The sequence below is a fragment of the Oryctolagus cuniculus genome, chromosome 1 (genome assembly GCF_964237555.1).
Source record: "Oryctolagus cuniculus chromosome 1, mOryCun1.1, whole genome shotgun sequence".
Classification (NCBI taxonomy): domain Eukaryota; kingdom Metazoa; phylum Chordata; class Mammalia; order Lagomorpha; family Leporidae; genus Oryctolagus; species Oryctolagus cuniculus.
This window is the reverse complement of record NC_091432.1, coordinates 225,001,199-225,020,599: the sequence shown is the minus strand read 5'-3', so window position 1 is coordinate 225,020,599 and position 19,401 is coordinate 225,001,199. Positions and strand designations below refer to the sequence as shown.

Here is a 19,401-nt window from a genome sequence, read left to right as displayed (position 1 = left end):
AGAGGTCCTGCATGGTAAGTTAGTACACAGTGACTCTTGTTGTTAATTTAACAATTAATTTTCTTGACGAATGCCTTAACCAGCATTCTGGCCTCAGAATCAGCCCTTAAGTCATTCAGATCTGGCTAAAAAGCCCATGAGAGCATTTCAGGCATGGAAAGCCAAAACACTGTGGCAAAAATGACCTACATGAAAGATCTCTGTGAGTGAGATCCCAGTGGAAAGAAGGGGCCAAAGAAGAAGGAGGAACCTTTCTCTGAAGGGAGGAGAGAACTTCCACTTTGATTATGGTCTTGTCTAAAGAATATTGGAGTTTGTGAACTCAAGAGGCTTCCATAGCCTTGGCAACTCATGACAAGAGTAAATAATATTGGAGTTTGTGGACTCAAGAGGCTCCCATAGCCTTGGCAGCTCATGACAAGAGCCTTGGGTGTTCACTGACGTCATAAATAAGAGTGTCAGTTGTTAACAACAGGAGTCACTGTGCATTTGCTCCCCATGTAGGACCTCTGTCCTTAATGTATTGTACTATGAGAATAAATGGTAAAATTAGTTTTCAAACAGTCCTTTATCTTTGTGTGTCTGTGTGGGTGCAAACCATTGAAATCTTTACTTATAGAATTGATCTTCTGTACATAAAGATAATTAAAAATGGATCTTAATGAAGAACGGGATAGAAGAAGGAGTAGGAGATGGGATGCTTGGCAGGTGGGAGGTGCTATAAACCAAAAGTTGTACTTACGAAATTTATATTTATTAAATGAAAGCTTTCTATAGAAAAACAATTAACATTCTTATGTATGATGTCAGTGATCGCCCAAAGCTCTTGACATGAGCTGCCTAGGCTATGGAAGCCTTTTAAATCAAGAAACTCTATGAGCATTTAGACAAGGCCATAATCAAAGTAGAAGTTCTCTCCTTTCAGAGAAAAATACCTCCTCCTTTGATGACCATTTCTTTCCACTGGGGTCTTGCCCACCGAGATCCCTCATGTAGGACATTTTTTATCTCAGTGTCTTGGTTTTCCATGCCTGAAATGCTCTCATGGGCTTTTTAGCCAGAACAGAATGTGTTAAGATTCTGAAGTCAGAGTACTATTTAAAGCAATTATCATTCTATGAGTCTGCTGTGTGGACTTCTTCCCATGTTGGAGCATTCACTCCTTTTTAATTCTGTATACATTCTTATGGGCTTACTTCCAAGGGTGCAGTTTACAAACTTCTCATGGGACCCCAAGTCCCCTTAAGCTGGGTGGTATTGCATTCAATCTTTAAATTGCTTTTGGTAGTATGAACATTTTGATGATATTGATTCTTCCAAACCATGAACGTGGGAGATTTTTCCATTTTTTGTATATTCTTCTGTTTCTTTCTTTAATACTTAGTAATTGTCATTGTAGAGATCTTTGACATCCTTGGTTAAGTTTATTCCAAGGTATTTGATTTTTTTTTTTGTAGCTATTGTGAATGGGATTGATCTTAGAAGTTCTTTCTCAGCCATGGCATTGTTTGCATATACAAAGGCTATTGATTTTTGTGTATTGATTTTATATCCTGTGACTTTACCAAACTCTTCTATAAGTTCAAATAGTCTCTTGGTGGAGTCTTTTGGATCCCCTATATATAGAATCATGTCATCTGCAAACAGGGATAGTTTGAATTCCTCCCTCCCAATTTGTATCCCTTTGATTTCTTTTTCTTGCTTAATGCCTCTGGCGAAAACTTCCATGACTATATTGAATAGCAATGGTGACAGTGGGCATCCCCATCTGGTACTGGATCTCAGTGGGAATGCTTTCAACTTTTCCCCATTCAGTATGATGCTGGCTGTGGGTTTGTCATAAACTGCCTTGTGTTGAGAAATGTTCTTTCTATACCCAATTTGAATAGAGTTTTCATCATGAAAGGATGTTGTATTTTATCAAATGCTTTCTCTGCATCTATTGAGATCATATGGTTTTTGTTCTTCAAAATGTGATCTATCACATTTTAATGTGATCTAGCACACAGATTTGCAAATGTTGAACCATTGCTGCATACCAAGGATAAATCCCACTTGGTCCAGGTGAATGATCTTTCTGATGTGTTGTTGGATTTGATTGGTTAGAAATTTGTTGAGGATTTGTATCTATGTCCATCAGGGAAATTGGTCTGTAGTTCTCTTTCTCTGCTGTATCTTTTTCAGGTTTAGAAATTAAGATTATGCTAGCTTAATAGAAAGAATTTGAGAGGATTCCCTCTGTTTTAATTGTTTCAAATAGCTTGAGAAGTAGAGTTAGTTCTTCTTTAAGTGTCTGGTAGAATTCAGCAAAGAAGCCATCTGTCCTGGCCTTTCTTTGTTGGAAGGGTCTTTATTACTGATTAAGTTTCTATCTTGGTTATGGGTCTGTGTAGATTGTGTCTTTAGGGCTCAATATAGGTGGGTTGTATGTGTCCAGGAATCTATCTATTTCTTCTGGGTTTCCTGATCTGTTGGCATACAGCTCTTTAGAGTAATTTCTCATGATTCTTTTTATGTCTGTGGTGTCTTATTACATTTTCTTTTTCATTTCTAATTTTATTAATTTAGGTCTTCTCTCTCCTTTTCTTTTGCTTTGTGGACCAGTGGTGGGTCAGTTTTTTTTTTCCCAAAAAACAGCTCTTCATTTTGCTGATCTTTTGTGTTTCTTTTTTTGTTTTAATATTGTTGATTTCTTCTCTAATTTTAATTATTTCTTTTTTCCTACTAGTTTTGGGTTTGGTTTGCTGTTGTTTTTCTAGATCCCTGAGATGCATTGATATCTCATTTATTTGGTGCTTTTCCAATTTCTTGATGTAGGCACCAGCTGTTATAAACTTTTCTCTTAAAACTGCTTTTGCTGTATCCCATAAGTTTTGATATGTTGTATTGACATCTTCATTTGTTTCCTGAGATTTTTTGGTTTCACTTTTGATTTCTTCAGTGACCCACTGTTCATTTAGGAGCATGTTGTTCAGTCTCTATGTGTTTGCATATGTTTTAGATATTCTTGAATTGCTGATTTCCAGCTTCATTCCATTGTGATCTGAGAAGATACATGGTGTGATTTTGATCTTTTTTTATTTTGCTGAAACTTGCTTTAAGTTCTAGCATGTGGTTAATCCTAGAATAAGTTCCATGCAGTGCTGAGAAGAATGTGCATTCTGCAACTGTACAATGGAAAGTTCTGTAGATATCTGTTAGGTCTATTTGGTCTATAGTGTAGATTAACTCTGTTTCCTTGCTGATTTTCGGTCTGGTTGATTTGTGCATTGCTGAGAGTGGGGTATTGAGGCCTCCCATTACTATTGTATTGGAGTCTATATCTCCCATTAGGTCCCTTAAAATTTCTTTTAAATAGCCAGGTGCCCTGTAATTAAGTGCATATACATTTATAATTGTTATATCTTCCTGTTTAATTGATCCCTTAATCATTACATAGTGGCCTTCTTTGTCTCTTTTAACAGTTTTTGTGTTAAAGTTTATTTTGTCTGATATTAGGATGGCTACACCAGCTCCTTTTTGGTTTCTGTTGGCATGGAATATCTTTTTCTATCTTTTCACATGCATGCATCTTATTGGTGAGATGTGTTTCTTGTAGGCAGCAAATAGATGGGTTTTGTTTTTTTATCCATTCAGCCAGTCTGTCTTTTAACTGAAGAGTTGAGGCCCCTTACATTCAAAGTGACTATTGATAAGTAACAACTTTGCCTGCCATTTTTTCCATATATATTCCTATTTTTTACTTCGGATTTCCTTTGTACTTTTATTGGGCAATTTTCTTCCTTTACCTTCTTTCATAGTGATGACCATCCTTCTGTGTTTCTGTGTGTAGTACATCCTTGAGCACCTTTTGCAAGGCAGATGGGTTGTGACAAGTTCTTCCAGTTTCTGTTTGTTTTGAAATGTCTTTATTTCACCTTCATTCATAAATGAGAGCTTTGTGGGGTACAGTATTCTAGGTTGATAGGTTTATTTCCCTTATGACTTAGAATATATCTCACCATTCTCTCCTAACCTGTAGAGTTTCTGATTTGAAGTTGGCTGTGAGTCTAATTGGAGATCTTCTGAAAATAATCCTCCATTTCTCTTGTGCACATTTTAGAATCTTTTCTTTATGTTTTAGTATGGTGAGTTTGATTACAATGTACCATGTTTATTAGGAGTTCTATGTGCTTCCTATACTTGGACGTCTCTTTCATTCTCCAAATTAGGGAATTTTTCTGTTATTATTTCATTAAAAAGCTTTCTAATCCTTTCTCTCTTTCCATGTGTTGAGGAACTTCTAGAACCTGTATGTTGGATTGTTTGATAATGTCCTGTAAATTCCCAACAGTGCTTTTAGTTTTCTAATTTCCTCTTCTTGTTTTTTTGTCTGACTGTATAATTTCCTGTGATTTGTCTTCTAATTCAGATATTCTTTCTTCTGCTTCACTGATTCTGTTGTTAAGGCTTTCTAGTGCATTTTTTATTTGTTCTATTGAATTCTTCATTTTCAAGATTTCATTTTGCTTTCTCTTTGAGATCTCAATTTCATGGGATAAATTTTCTTTCATGTCATGTATGGATTTCATTAGTTATTGCATTTGCTTCTGATTATGTCTATGTAATCTTTTTATTTTATATTATTTATTTGAAAGAGTTACTTAGAGAGGTAGAGTCAGAGAGAGAGAGAGAGAGAGAGAGAGAGAGGCCTTCCCTCTGCTGGTTTACTCCCAAATGACCGCAATGGTCAGAGTTGAGCTGATCCAAAGCCCAGAGCCAGTAGCCCCTTCCAGGTCCCCCATGTGGGTTCAGGGCTCAAGCACTTGGGCCATCCTCCAATGCTTTCAGTAGAAAGCTGGATCAGAAGTGGAGCAGCTGGGACTCAAACCAGCACCCACATGGAATGCTGGCACCATAGGCCAGGGCCTTAACCTACTGTGCCACAGTGCTGGCCTCACTTGTATGTAATCTTACATTTAATTGTTTGAATTCCATATTTTGCATTTCTTCAAACTCTTCATTTTCTCAATGTAGTATTGAAGTGTTTTAGTGTTTTATTCTTTTGGGGGTGTCATGTTGTGTTCCTTATTCTTGTTTCCTGAATTGGTGCATTTATTCTTCAGCATTTGTGAAGATACTCTTTTTTTTTTTTTTTTTTTGCTTTTGCGGTTTTTATCTTTGGGCTGTGTCTGTGTGGATTAGTGGAGTGTCTGCTTTCAGGGAATACCTAGAGGCATGTAGTGGGTGTGGCCAGGGAGCTCTATTCAGTTCTCCAGGGTAAAGGAAGTGTTAAGGTAACACCCAGGTTGGATTTGGTAAATCTCCTCCTCCTCTTCTTCTTTTCTTAAATCAGAGGGAGATTTTTTCTTCTGTTGGCATAGACTCAGCGCATTTCCTTTCCTCAGAGGAAACCAGTGCCTGGGCACTAGCCCCAGTGAGTATAATATTCACCCATACTTCTACAAGGACCACACAAAGGATCTGTGCAGTTTGGTGTAAGCAGATTCCCTAGCAATATCCCTCAAGAGGGAACCAGAGAGCCCTGAGCATGTGGAGGTTCCCACAGTGACTGCCCAAAGACCCAGGCACACCCTGAGCCTTCCCACGCAGCCTCAGTATTTTCAAAGCCCTGCAGTCTCAGTTTTTTCACATCCTGGCACACAAGCCTCCCACAGTCATGAACACCCAGCCACCTATCAGTTCTCCCCATCAAACTCAGGCTGGTTGCTGGGTATGGACACAAGCTGGCACAACTGTTATGTATGTCCAAAATGGCACCTGCTCTGTATTGGCTTGTTACAGAATACCATTGCAGGGTGATCGGGGAGAGAGAAACATGCCCCACACCTTTTTTCCCTCTTGTAGTTTGGCAGGTACACTATCCCCTACAGGGCTTCAGGCCAGATTCCCTCTCAGCTTTTCCTGTACTTTATCACCAGTTGCTTGGGCTGCTGCAGTCTGGTCTCACCTCTCCAAAGCTGGTATGGAGGCTCTAGGCTGCTGGGGTCCTGAATTTTGCATGTTCACACCCTCCCAGCAGGTCTGCTGTGTCCCTCTAATTTGCCTGGAGTTTCCTCTGCCATTTTCTCCCTAACTCTTCCCTGAGACTGCACTCTCTCCACTTTTTTAAAGGTATCTTCTCCTAGACTAGAGAGGTAAGCCTGCTCCCTACTGTGCCATCTTAATCCTTCAGCAGTATGGTTTTTCATAGCAGCTGCACTATTTTATTATTCCCACAAATAGTTTACAAAGCTTCTAACATCTCTATATCTTCACCAACCCTTGTTGTCTTGTATTATTATTATTATTATTATTATTAGCCATACTGATATATGTAAGGTGATATCTCATTGTAATTTTGATTTATGTTTCTCAGATGATTTGTGATTGATGCTAAGCATTTTGTCATATATTTGTTAGCATTTTTATATCTTCTTTTGGGAAAAGTCCATTCAGATCCTTAGCCCATTTTTAATAAGGTCATTTGCTTTTTTAAGTTGTAGGAGTTGTGTATTTTGGAGATTAACCCATTGTCATATATATAATTTGTAAACATTTTTTTTTCATTCTGTATCTTTCCTTTTCACTCTTTTTATTGTTTCCTTTGCTATGTAGAAACTTTTTAGTCTGATGCAAGCCTACTTAATTATTTTGGGATTTTTTTTTTTTTTTTGGCCTAGGCTTTTGCTGTCTTCAAGACCAGTGAAATGGTTTCTTCATTTCCTTCTAGTAGTTGTACAGTTTCAGGTCTTATGCTTAAGTCCATAATCCATTATTTTTTATCTGATAGGCAGGGAGAGAGATATTGATCTTCCATCTGCTGATTCACTCCCCATATGCCCACAACACCAAGGCTGGTCCAGGCCAAAGCCAGGAATCTGCAGCTCAATTCAGATGTACCATGTCAGTGGTAGGGACTCAAGTAATTGAGCTATCATCTGCTTCTCCTCGTATGTGCATTAGCAGAAAGCTGGAATCAGAAGTGGAGCCAGGACTCTAACACAGGCACTCTGACATGGGATACTGGTGTCCCAAGTGGTGTCTTCCTACTGTGCTAAATGCCTGCTTCTACTCCATTTTGAGTTGATTTTTGTGTATGGTATTAGATTAGGGGCCAATATCAATCTTTTAAATGTGGATGTCCAGTTCTCCCAATACCAGTTTTTGAATAGACTGTCCTTTCTACATTATATGTTCTTGGCATCTTTGTCAAAAATCAATTATCTATAAATGCATGGATTTTTGTTTACAATACATTGTTATTGATTATAGATACAATGTTGTACAACAGTTCTACAGCTCAAATAGTGGCATTGGCATCAAGAAATAATCATGTATCTCTTTTTTTAAAAAAGAATTATTTATTTTATTTGAAACGCAGAGTTAGAGAGAGGCAGAGGCAGAGAGACAGAGAGAGAGAGAGAGAAATCTTCCATCCACTGGTTCACTCCCCAAATGGCTGCAACAGCTGGAGCCGTGCCCCTCTGAAGCCCGGAGCCAGGAGCTTTTACGGGTCTCCCACATGGGTGCAGGGGCCCAAGGACTTAGGCCATTCTCCACTGCTTTCCCAGGCCATAGCAGAGGGCTGGATCAGAAGTGGAGTAGCTAAGACTCAAACCAGAGCCCATATGGGATGCCAGCGCTGCAGATGGCAGCTTTACCCACTAGGCCACAGCACCGGCCCCCTGTATATCTCTTTAGTAATGGTATATTTCAGATTTCTTATGAGAAATAGAATATGCTCTCTGATAAATGAGCTTGGAATGACTCTGAAAATGCTTTGAGTACTTAGATATATGAAAGAAGCATTTATTTGAGGGATGTTTTTTTCTTTTCTTTTTTGACAGATGGATTATTGAAGAAAATGCTCAGATCAAGAAGAAATGGCAAAGAGGAAATAGAAAGCCTAGGTGCTCCAACATTTCACTTTTTATTTATGAATTTATATCCCAGAATATTCTGCATTTTCTCATTTCTAGCAACTTGATATAGATCAGGTGAAAAAAACTGCAGGCGGTTCCAACCTTTACTTTCCACAGGGGTAAAGCATTCTGGGCAAATTAATCCACACTCATTTCGCATGGTCTTAACCTAAAGAAAATAGATATCCTTCATGCCAAGACTATAATTATAGTCTTTGGTTATTAATTGTTCATAATTTTACTCTATCATAGTAGCTGGTGCAAAAATTAAATGTATAACTTCCATTAAATTCTCCCAAAAGCTAGGTCTGATGAACTAATAGTAGCTAATACTCTGAATCTCTACTATATGCTAGGCACTGTGGAAACCACATATTTAGATTTTATAATTGAATACTTAAACAAATCACATGTAGTAAGTTATTTTATTTTTCTCATATTCCAGATGAGGGTAAGGAGGTAGAAAACAGTTAAGTAACATGACCAACTCATGGGTAGTAAATGGAATAGGGAAAATTCAAACCCAGACCAGACTGGTAACAGAGACCCCTGTACTGTTGACCACTGTGTTCCACTGGGCACTGCTTGCTCTTTTGTTTGGTGTTTTAATATTTAGGCCATAGCCCGATTATTTGGAAGATATACCAGAGCAAACTAATTTTGATACACCACTTAAATTTCAGGCACACCAGTGTTAAAATACACGCTGGATTAGAGGTTACAGATGCTGTGCTTTTATAATAATAATGTTAATAACATCATTTTTAGAAGGCATCACATAAAGAACAATGTTTTTAGAATCAGAAGCTAGGCTTGGGTCTTAGCTTGACTATTTATAGTCATGTGACCTTAGCCAGGATTCTTCTTCTGCAAAATGGGGGCAATTTCTGCCCCAAAGAGTTATGAGAATTAACTGGTATCACATCGGTAAATCATTAAGCTCAGGAGGAACTCAATAAATGGTAACATGAACTACTTGAATCTTTTAAAATATCCTCTTGGAAAACCCACACTCTGACCTAGGCTAGATAGAAATTATGATTAGCATTTTACTATGGCAAAATCAGTTTCTGAAAACTGTCACACCAATTTCAAATGACTAGTAGGGGAACAGTCCCCTGTACTGCAGTCCAATAGACTACGTTATGATACTGCCTCTTGCTCTATCACTGGCTCTGCCCCTTAGAGCTGTGACCACTCCATATCTGTATTTCCTCATCTCTAAATGACAGAGAGGGTCACTATGAAGTCTGAATACCCTGTCAGTAACTTTTAGGAAAAAAAATGGGAGAACAATCTAAATAAATGCTCTTGATCTTCCAAATATGCAGTTAAGTTTCATACTGACCACAACTTGACTGCCTTTGTGCAAGGAGGGTCTGGTGAAGAATGACTATATGAGGACTTTGAAACCAATTATATTACATGAAAACAAGGTCTAATTTAAAAAGCTCCAGGGAGTCGGCACAATGGTGCAGCAGATTAAAGCCCTGGCCTGCAGCGCCAGCATCCCATATGGGCACTTTTTTTTTTTTAAGATTTATTTATTTATTTGAAAATCGGAGTAACACAGAGAGAGGAGAGACAGAGAGAGAGAGGTCTTCCATCCGCTGGTTCACTCCCCAATTGGCTGCAACAGCTGGAGCTGCGCCAATCCATAGGCAGAAGCCAGGAGCTTCTTCCAGGTCTCCTATGCAGGTGCAGGGGCCCAAGGACTTGGGCCATCTTTTACTGCTTTCCCAGACCACAGCAGAGATCTGGATCGGAAGTGGAGCAGCCGGGACTTGAACCAGTGCCCATATGGGATGCTGGCACTGCAGGCGGAGCCTTACCCACTACACCACAGTAGGTGCTGGTTTGAGTCTCAGCAGTTCCACTTCTGATCCAGCTCTCTGCTATGGCCTAGGAAAGCAATAGAAGATGACCCAAGTCCTTGGGCCCCCGCACCTGTGTGGGAGACCTGGAAGAAACTCCTGGCTCCTGGCTTCAGATCAGCTCAGCTCTGGCCGTTGTGGTCATTTGGGGAGTGAACCAGTGGATGGGAGACCTCTCTATTTTTCTCTCTAGCTCTACCTCTCTCTGTAACTCTGTCTTTAAAATAAATAAAATAAATATTTAAAAAAAAAAAACAAGAGCTCTGGGGATGTCTAATGGTGTATCATAGTCAATTCAGGTAGCTGTATAGGGTGGCTTATAAATAACACAAATTTATTTCTTGTAGTTCTTGGGGCTGGAAACTGAGATCAGGGCCCCATGGCTGGTTCTGGTACAGGCCTTCTTCCAGACTGCAGATTCCAGCTACTCTTTGTATCTTTTATGGCAGAAAGAGAATTGTGTGAGAGAACTTTTTGGGGTCCCTTTTATAAGGCACTGTTCTCTTTTATGAGGGCTGTACCTCACTAATTAATAATCTTCCAAAGATCTCTCCTTTTTTTAGGATTGATTTATTTATTTGAGAGGCAGAGAGAGAAAGAGAGAAAGAGAGGAAGAGAGAGAGAGAGAGAGAGAGAGAGAGAGAGAGAGAGAGGTCTTCCATCTGCTGGTTCACTTCCCAAATGGCCCCAATGGCCAGAAATGAGTCAATCTGAAGCCAGGAGCTTCTTTCAGGTCTCTCATGCAGGTACAGGGGCCCAAGGACTTGGGCCACCCTCTACTGCTTTCCCAGGCCGTAGCAGGGAGCTGGACTGGAACTGGAGCAGCTGGAACTTGAACCGGCACCCATATGGGATACTGGTACTGTAGGTGGCAGCTTTACCCACTACACCGCAGCACCTGCCCAATCCTCCTTTTTTTACCATGGCATTTGGTCATATCACTTTTTATGGGACACAAAATTTCATCATATAAATTTTAAAGGAATACTAAATTTCAGGACTTATCACAGAGAAAGAATAAGACTTAGCTGGTTGTGATGACTATCTTTATATATTTGAGGAAATCCTGATTGTGTTGGTTTTTTGCACAAGAATAATTACCTCATGTACCAAAAAGAGTACAGGTAATAGGAGCTAGATTTTGGTTTAGAATATGTTAGGAAGAATTTTTCGACAGTTAGGGCTCTCTGAAATGGAATAGGCTACTGGCACAGGAAGCAGTTTCCTATTCCAGGAGTTGTTCCAGCTGGGGCTGGCTGACCAATGGTAGTAAATGGAGTGAGGCACGGGGCACCATGGAATAAGATGAACCATTGTTTGTAAGTCGGGCTGGAGACTTTGAATAGGTACTTGGCTAAGAGCATTTGTATTATCTTCTCAGCCTCCTGATTCAAACACCGCGTGATCAAGAAATGCTGTTACGATGGAACTCGACTAAGTGAGGAGAGCTGTGAGGAGAGAGCTATGCGTATTACCATTGGACCAAAGTGTGCCAGAGCTTTCTCTGAGTGCTGTAACCGGTGGAACAGTATGAACCATCACAAGAGTTGGATCTTAGGATTATCAGAACGTACGTGTGAACACTCCTTCTCCATGTGTAATACAGCAGGAGGGTGCCATGTGGAATTTGTGCTGCCATGGGAAAAAGTACTTCCAAATTTGATTTAATGTACAAAGACTGAATTATAAACTCAAGTATTTTGGCTAAAAAAATTAAAAAAAAAAAAACAGACAGTGGCAATAATACTAGCTTGGGTACCATTAGTCCCAACATCACCACTAACTCAACTATGTAGTGGTCCTAGGACTTTGTTTATCCTTAACAGCTAATTTGTTGTATTAGTCTGATTTGCATCACTACAGCAAAATACCTGAAACTGGGTAACTTCATAAAGAAAAGAGGTTTATTTTGGCTCATGACTGCAGGTGCAAGGTTAAGGAACTCTAGCAGATTCGAGAGGCTCTGCAGGGCTTAGTATGACAAGAGACAGGGAGTTCATGCCTGAGTGTTTGTCTGTTCTGGTCTTTCTCTTTCTGTGAAGCTGTCGGTAGTAATTCAGTCATGGAGGTTCCACCCTGATGACCTTATCTGATCCTATTCACCTTCCAGACTCCTTACCTCTGAACAGTATCATCATCACACTTAGCTTCCACCCTCCTAACACCTCCTAGTGGGGATTAAACATCAACATGCCTTTCAGGGGATCAAATCATATTCAAACCAGATCATTTGTGAAAGGAAATACCTGGTTAAATGATTCTGTGGTATTCATTTTGTATAGACTTCACTGGCCACACAGCATGCTGCTTCAAATCTTACAAAAGACACTAGGATATGTTCAAGATTCAAAACATTATTCTTATTTTTTTTAAGATTTACTTATTTATTTAAAATCAGAGTTACAGATAGGGAGAGACAGTGAGAGAGATTGGTCTTCCATCTGTTGGTTCCTCTCCAGATGGCCACAACAGTTAGGGCTGGGCCAGGCCAAAGCCAGGAGCATCTTCCGTGTCTTCCACATGGGTGGCAGGGTCCCAAGCACATGGGCCATCCTCCACTGCTTTTCCCAGGCCATTACCAAAAGGTTGGATTGGAAGTGGAGCAGCTGGTCCGCTACTGGTGCCCATCAGGGATACCGGTGTCGCAGACAGTGCCTTTTCCCTCTGTGCCAGAATGCTGGCCCCAAAATATTATTCTTGATTTCACCACAAATTATAATTAACAAGTAGTAAAAGGAACCCCATTAAGCATTCATGGAAAATAATTTCTTTTAGTTCAGTTTTCCATGATTTACATGGAAAAGAATGATGAGTACAACTTATTTTGTAATGTTACTGCCCCATTTAACCTGTTATTTTGTTTTATTTTTCAGTCTGTTTAAATGTACTGCTTGGGAGATCATACAAGTTAAAGCAGAGAATAACTAAGAATACTATTGCAATTTTAGATAAATATTGTACTGAAAAAAGTAAAATGACTTATAGAAAATGCCTTTCCATGAATTTGTAAAAGTATATAATAATATCTGGAAAGTACATTATAATATAAAATTTATCTTAAGTCCTTAATAATAATGCTATTGTAGAGAAATCCTCCAATAATTTATGAATATACTTATTTTCATGACCTAAAAATGAAAGCAATTTATCTATAGGTTTTTTTCTTTAAAGATTTATTTTATTTATTTGAAAGAGTTACAGAGAGAGGTAGAGACAGAGCGGTCTTCCACCTGCTGGTTCACTGCTGGTGGCTGCAATGGCCGGAGCTGTGCCGATGCAAAGCCAGGAGCCAGGAGATTCCTCCAGGTCTCCCACGTGGGTTCAGGGGCCCAAGGACTTGGGCCATCTTCCACTGCTTTTCCAGGCCATAGCAGGGAGCTGGATTGGAAGAGGAGCAGCCGGGACTAGAACCAGCGCCCATATGGGATGCTGGCGCTTCAGGCCAGGGCTTTAACCCAGTGCGCCACAGTGCCAGCCCCTATCTATAGGTTTTAAAAAGGCCAACAAAAAATTTAGAGGAAAATCAACCAAACATTTAAGAATAAACATTTAGGGGCCAGCCATGTCAGCCAAGGCTGGGCCAGGTCAAAACCAAGAGCCAGGAGCTTCATCCAGTCTCCCACATGGATGCAGGGGACCAGAGACTTGGACCATCTCCTGCTGCCCTCCCAGGAGCATTAGCAGGGAGCTGAATAGTAAGTTGAGCAGCCAGAACTCAAACCAGTGCCCATAAAGGATGCTGGCATCACAGGTGATGGCTTAATCCACTATGCCACAACTCTGGCCCCAACCCATTTTTTAAAATATTGTTTATGATATCAGGAGTGTTTAATAGTTATGTGGTCAAATCTGCATACAGCTTCTGGAGTTGCTTTCATATTAGAAAGACTTTCCTCATCAAGGTTGCACATTATCAGGATACTGCAGTCGGAAGCAGAGCTGGGACTTGAACCCAGGCACTCGTGGATGTGACATGCAGATATCCCAGTCTGTGTCTTAACTGCCAACTCAGATGCCTACCCCAGTTTGAGTTCTCTTTACTTCCTATCAGACTTGCCAAAATTTTCTCTGTTGTATTAATCTTTACTGAGAAACACCTTTTAGTTTTGTTTATTGAACCTATAACTGTGTTCTATTTTATTGCTTTCTCTTTATATAATCCTTCAATCTCTCCCATGTACTTTCTTTAGGTTTTTGGTTGCCCTTTTTCTAACATTTAAATTAACCATTTATTTTCAATACCATATTATCATTCTCTTTGGTTTTCCTGATTTAATTCTCTATAATTTTTATTTTTTATAGCTAAAAGTTAACCATCCTGCTCCAACATAAAAGTCTATGATATATTATTCTATTATAAATTTATGTTTAACGTGTTTTCATTTTTCTATTTTAGCAGCAGTGATGTACTCAGTATCAGTGCCAGTTGTTAGAAGAAATGTTTTAGAAAACTGGTTATGGGAAGTATATCATATCTCTAAAAGGTATTTTAAGACTATTTTCTTTTGAAATTGTTGAAGCATCAAAATATAATAAATATAAGGTCTTTTATTCTTTCAGGGCTTTCTTTGATAATCAACAATATCACTGATAGTTGATCAAGGTTTATTTGTTTAGTTATTGGTTTTTCCTTTGGTACCTGAGTTAACCAAAAATTAAGGCTCTTTGCAAAAGAAAACCATTTCAGTTACCTCAAAAATTTTTAAAGGTTTACATCATTTATTTGAAAGACAAAGAGAGGTCTTCCATCTTCTGGTTCACTCTCCAAATGGCTGCAACAGAGCTGAGCTAGAGCTGAGCTGATCCAAAGGCAAGAGCCAGGAGCTTCGTCTGGGTCTCCCATGTGGGTGCAGGGGCCCAAGGATTTGGATCATCTTCTACTGCTTCTCCAGGAGCTGGATTGGAAGTGGAGCAGCTGGGACTCAAAACCATGTCCATATGGGATGCTGGCACTGCAGGCTGGGGCTTTAACCTGCTGAGCCGCAGTGCCGGCCCCACCTCAAAATTTTACTGAGCATGTAGCTTGGGGTGATATTTAAGCTTTGCTCTTTTACATAATTATTTCACTCTTTCCAGATAGTCTCTTTATAATAAACTCTCTAACAATGTAAATTTTCCATTTTGGCAGATATTTCCAATGCTATATTTCTATATAACACACAAAAGACCCAATATTTTCCCCATACCATAAATACACTTTGTAAAATATTAACTAGCCATAAGGCTTCAGAAATCATTGTGGTTTTTTTAAGATTTATTTTATTTATTTGAAAGAGTTACAGAGAGAGAGAGAAAGGGGTCTTCTCTTCGCTGGTTCACTCCCGAAATGGCTGCAATGGCCAGGAGCTGAGCCAATCTGAAGCCAGGAGCCAGGAGCTTCTTCCTGGTCTCCCACTTGGGTGCAGGAGTCCAAGGACTTGGGCCAACCACTGCTGTTTTCCCAAGCACATTAGCCAGGAGCTAGATCAGAAGTGGAGCAGCCCATATGGGATGCTGGTGCTGTAGGCCAGTGCTTTAACCTGCTGTGCCACAGCACTGGCCCCTGGCTTGTGTTTAGTTATCACAACTTGCTTGATGTCCAACAACATCTTTTATTCTCCCTGACTGTAGACTTGTTCACGTCTCTACTCTAATTCATTTTCCAGATACAGACGCTCAAGTGCTTATATTAAAGCCCAAGTCTGGCCATGCCACTTGCATACCTAATATTACTTCTCCATGACCTACTCCCCCAAATCTATGTAGATTTATTCACCCTCATCTACTGGTTCTTGCCACAGCTCCTGCTTCGTTAGCACCAGTTCTTGCTAACACACCCTATTGTTTGTTCCAATAATAAATACCTTGCTATCTTCATACCTTTGCTGGAAATCCACTTTATTAGTCCTCTACTCCTGACAAACCCCATTTCACTTATAGCAACCCAATTCAAATTTTGAATTATCCAGAGTGACTCCCCCAAAATACATAGTTTTGCTGCATTCATACTTTAGCTTATACATGCACCTATTGAAACATTTTACTATCCTCTATGTATTTCCTTCCTCTTTTGGAGTAAATTCCTTGAAGGCAGAATCTTTGTTATTTATTCTGATGTTTAGCCTCAAGAATGTATCTTGTATCTGATAGACACGAATCATCCATGGAATAGCTAAATTAACTAATGGATCTCTTGTTTCTGAACATTCCTTTGTTTTTAACCATTTTATATACTTCAGTTTTCTTAGGATTCACTGAATATAATTTAATTTTCATTTGATAATCAAAGTCCTTTAAAGTCCTTATTGTAAAAGTTGGGTAATGAAGACAAAACATGGGAGTATGTATTTTGTTTATTTTTTTAGAAAGCTTTTATTTAATGAATATAAATTTTATAGGTACAGCTTTTTGGAAGATAGCAGTTCTTCCCCCCATCCCTGCCCTCCCACCCCCATTCCCATCCCACCTCCTAGTCCCTCTCCCATCCCATTCTTCATTAAGATCCATTTTTAATTATCTTTATATACAGAAGATCAACACTATACTAAGTAAAGATTTCAACAGTTTGCACCCACACAGACACACAAAGTATAAAGTACTGTTTGAATACAAGTTTTACTATTAATTCTCATAGTACAACTCATTAAGGACAGAGGTCCTACATGGGGAGCAAATGCACAGTGACTCCTGTTATTGATTAAACAACTGACGCTCTTTTTTTTATGATGTTGGTGAGCACCCGAGGCTCTTGCCATGAGCTACCAAGACTATGGAAGCCTCTTGAGTCCACAAACTCCGAAATTATTTAGACAAGGCCATAATCAAAGTGGAAGTTCTCTCCTCCCTTCAGAGAAAGGTACCTCCTTTTTCTTTGGCCCCTGCCTCCCACCTGGATCTCATTCACAGAAATCTTTCATTTAGGTCATTTTTTTGCCACAGTGTCTTGGCTTTCCATACCTGAAATGCTCTCATGGGCTGATTTTGAGGCCAGAGTATATTTAGGACATTTGTCATTATATGAGTCTGTTGTGTGTCATGCTTCCCGTGTTGGATCATTTTCTTCTTTTTAATTCTATTGTTATTAGCAGACACTTGGTCTTATTTATGTGATCCCTTTGATACTTATTCCTATCTTTATGATCATTTATGCACTTAAAGTGATCACTTTAACTAGCATAATGGCATTAGTACCTGACAACTTAATGGGATTTGAAGTCTCATGTCAAGTTTTTAGCTTTACCCTTAGGTGTAAGTCTGTGGGAACATGTACCAAACTGTACATCTCCTCCCACCCTTATTCCCACTCTTACGTTTTACAGGTATCAATTTTCATTTGGATGTAAACACCTAAGAATAATTCTATGTTAAGTAAAGAGTTCAACGTAAGTAGAAAAAAAAACACTGAAAAGAATAAAATAGTAAACTGTTCCTCAACAGGACAAGGGCTGATCAAGTCACTGCTTCTCATAGTGTCAGTTTTGCTTCTTTAGGTTTCCTTTTAGGTGCTCAGTTAGTTATCACTGATTAGGGAGAAAATACGATATTTGTCCCTTTGGGAGTGGCTTATTTCACTCAGTATGATGTTTTCCAGATTCCTCCATTTTGTTGCAAATGACTGGATTTCCTTTTTTTTACTGCTGTATTGTATTCCATAGAATACATATCCCATAATTTTTTAATCCAGTCATCTGTTAACAGGCATTTAGGTCAATTCCATGTCTTAGTTATTGTGAATTGAGCTAAAATATACATGGAGGTTCAGATAGCTCTTTTATTTGCCAATTTAATTTCCCTTGGGTCTATTCCAAGGCATGAGATGGCTGGGTCGTATGGTAGGGCTATATTCAGATTTCTGAGGTATCTTCAAACTGTCTTCCATAGTAGCTTTACCAGTTCGCATCCCCACCAACAGTGGATAAGTTTACCCTTTTCCCCACATCCTTGCCAGCATTTGTTGTTTGTTGATTTCTGTATGAAAGCCATTCTAACTGGAGTGAGGTGAAACTTCACTGTGGTTTTGATTTGCATTTGACTGACAGCTAGTGATCCTGAACATTTTTTCTTGTATCTGTTGGCCATTTGGATTTCCTCTTTTGAAAAATGTCTATTTAGGTCCTTGGCCCATCTCTTAAGTGGGTTCTTTGTTTTGTTGTTGTGGAGTTCCTTGACCTCTTTGTAGATTCTGGTTATTAATCCTTTATCGGTTGCCTAGTTTGCAAATAATTTCTCCCATTCTGTTGGTTGCTCTTCACTTTCCTGTCACTTTGCCATACAGAAACTTCTAAATTTGATTTAATCCCAGTTGTTAATTTTGGATATGGCTGCCTGTGCTTCTGGGGTCTTTTCCAAGAAGTCTTTGCCTATGCCAACATCTTGCAGGGTTTCTCTAATGTTCTGTAATAATTTGATAGTGTTGGGTTTAGATTTAGATCTTTAATCCATGTTGAGTGGATTTTTGTGTAAGGTGTAAGGTAGAGGTCTTGCCTCATACTTCTGCATGTGGAGATTTAGTTTTCCTAGCACTGCTTGTTGAATCTGCTGTCATTGCTCCAGGAATTAGTTTCATCTCCCTAATCAAATAAAAGTTGGATCTAGATGTTTGGATTGATTTCTGGTGTTTCTTTTCTGTTCCATTGGTCTATCCATCTGTTTTTGTACCAGTACCAGGTTGTTTTGGTTATAACAGCCCTGTAGTATGTCTTGAAATCTGATATTGTGATGCCTCTGGCTTTGTTTTATTGTGTAAGATTGCTTTAGCTATTCAAAGTCTCCTGTGTCTCCATATGAATTTCAGTATCATTTTTTCTAGATCTGAGAAGAATATCTTTGGGATTTTGATTGGCATTGAACCTGTAAATTGCTTTTGGAAGAATGGACATTTTGATGATATTGATTCTGCCAATCCATGAACATGGAAGATTATTCTGTTATTTTTTATCTTCTATTTCTTTTTTTTAACTTTTATTTAGTAAATATAAATTTCCAAAGTACAGTTTATGGATTACAATGCCCCCCCCATAACTTCCCTCCCACTCGCACCCCTCCCATCTCCCGCTCCCTCTCCCATTCCATTCACATCAAGATTCATTTTCAATTATCTTTATATACAGAAGATCAATTAACTATATATTAAGTAAAGATTTCATCAGTTTGCACCCACACAGAACATAAAGTGTAAAATACTGTTTCAGTACTAGTTATAGCATTACTTCACATTGGACAACACATTAAGGACAGAGATCCCATATGAGGAGTAAGTACACAGTGACTCCTGTTGTTGACTTAACAATTTGACACTCTTGTTTATGGCGTGAATAATCTCCATAGGCTCTAGTCATGAGTTGCCAAAGCTATGGAAGCCTTTTGAGTTCGCCAACTTCGATCATATTCAGACAAGGTCATAGTCAAAGTGGAATTTCTCTCCTCCCTTCAGAGAAAGGTACCTCCTTCTTTGATGGCCCTGTTCTTTCTACTGGGATCTCACTCTCAGAAATCTTTCATTTAGGTCTTCTTTTTTATCTTCTATTTATTTCTTTAATGTTTTGTAATTCTCATCATAGAGATCTTTGACATCTTGATTAAGTTTATTCCAAGGTATTTGATTTTAGAAGTTCTTTCTCACTTGTGGCATTGTCTATGTATAC

General features: G+C 39.0%; 1 protein-coding gene across 1 annotated transcript in view; it reads left to right on the top strand.

Annotated features, from left to right (window-relative positions):
* The window catches only part of LOC103352041 (complement C5), a gene marked incomplete at its 5' end in the record, with an annotated part of 65,455 nt that overhangs the window by 34,837 nt on the left and 11,217 nt on the right, over positions 1-19,401 (top strand). Inside the window, 3 exon segments of the mRNA XM_070056211.1 lie at positions 7,830-7,892; positions 11,160-11,348; positions 14,175-14,262. Coding sequence (XP_069912312.1) covers positions 7,830-7,892; positions 11,160-11,348; positions 14,175-14,262 — 340 coding nt within the window.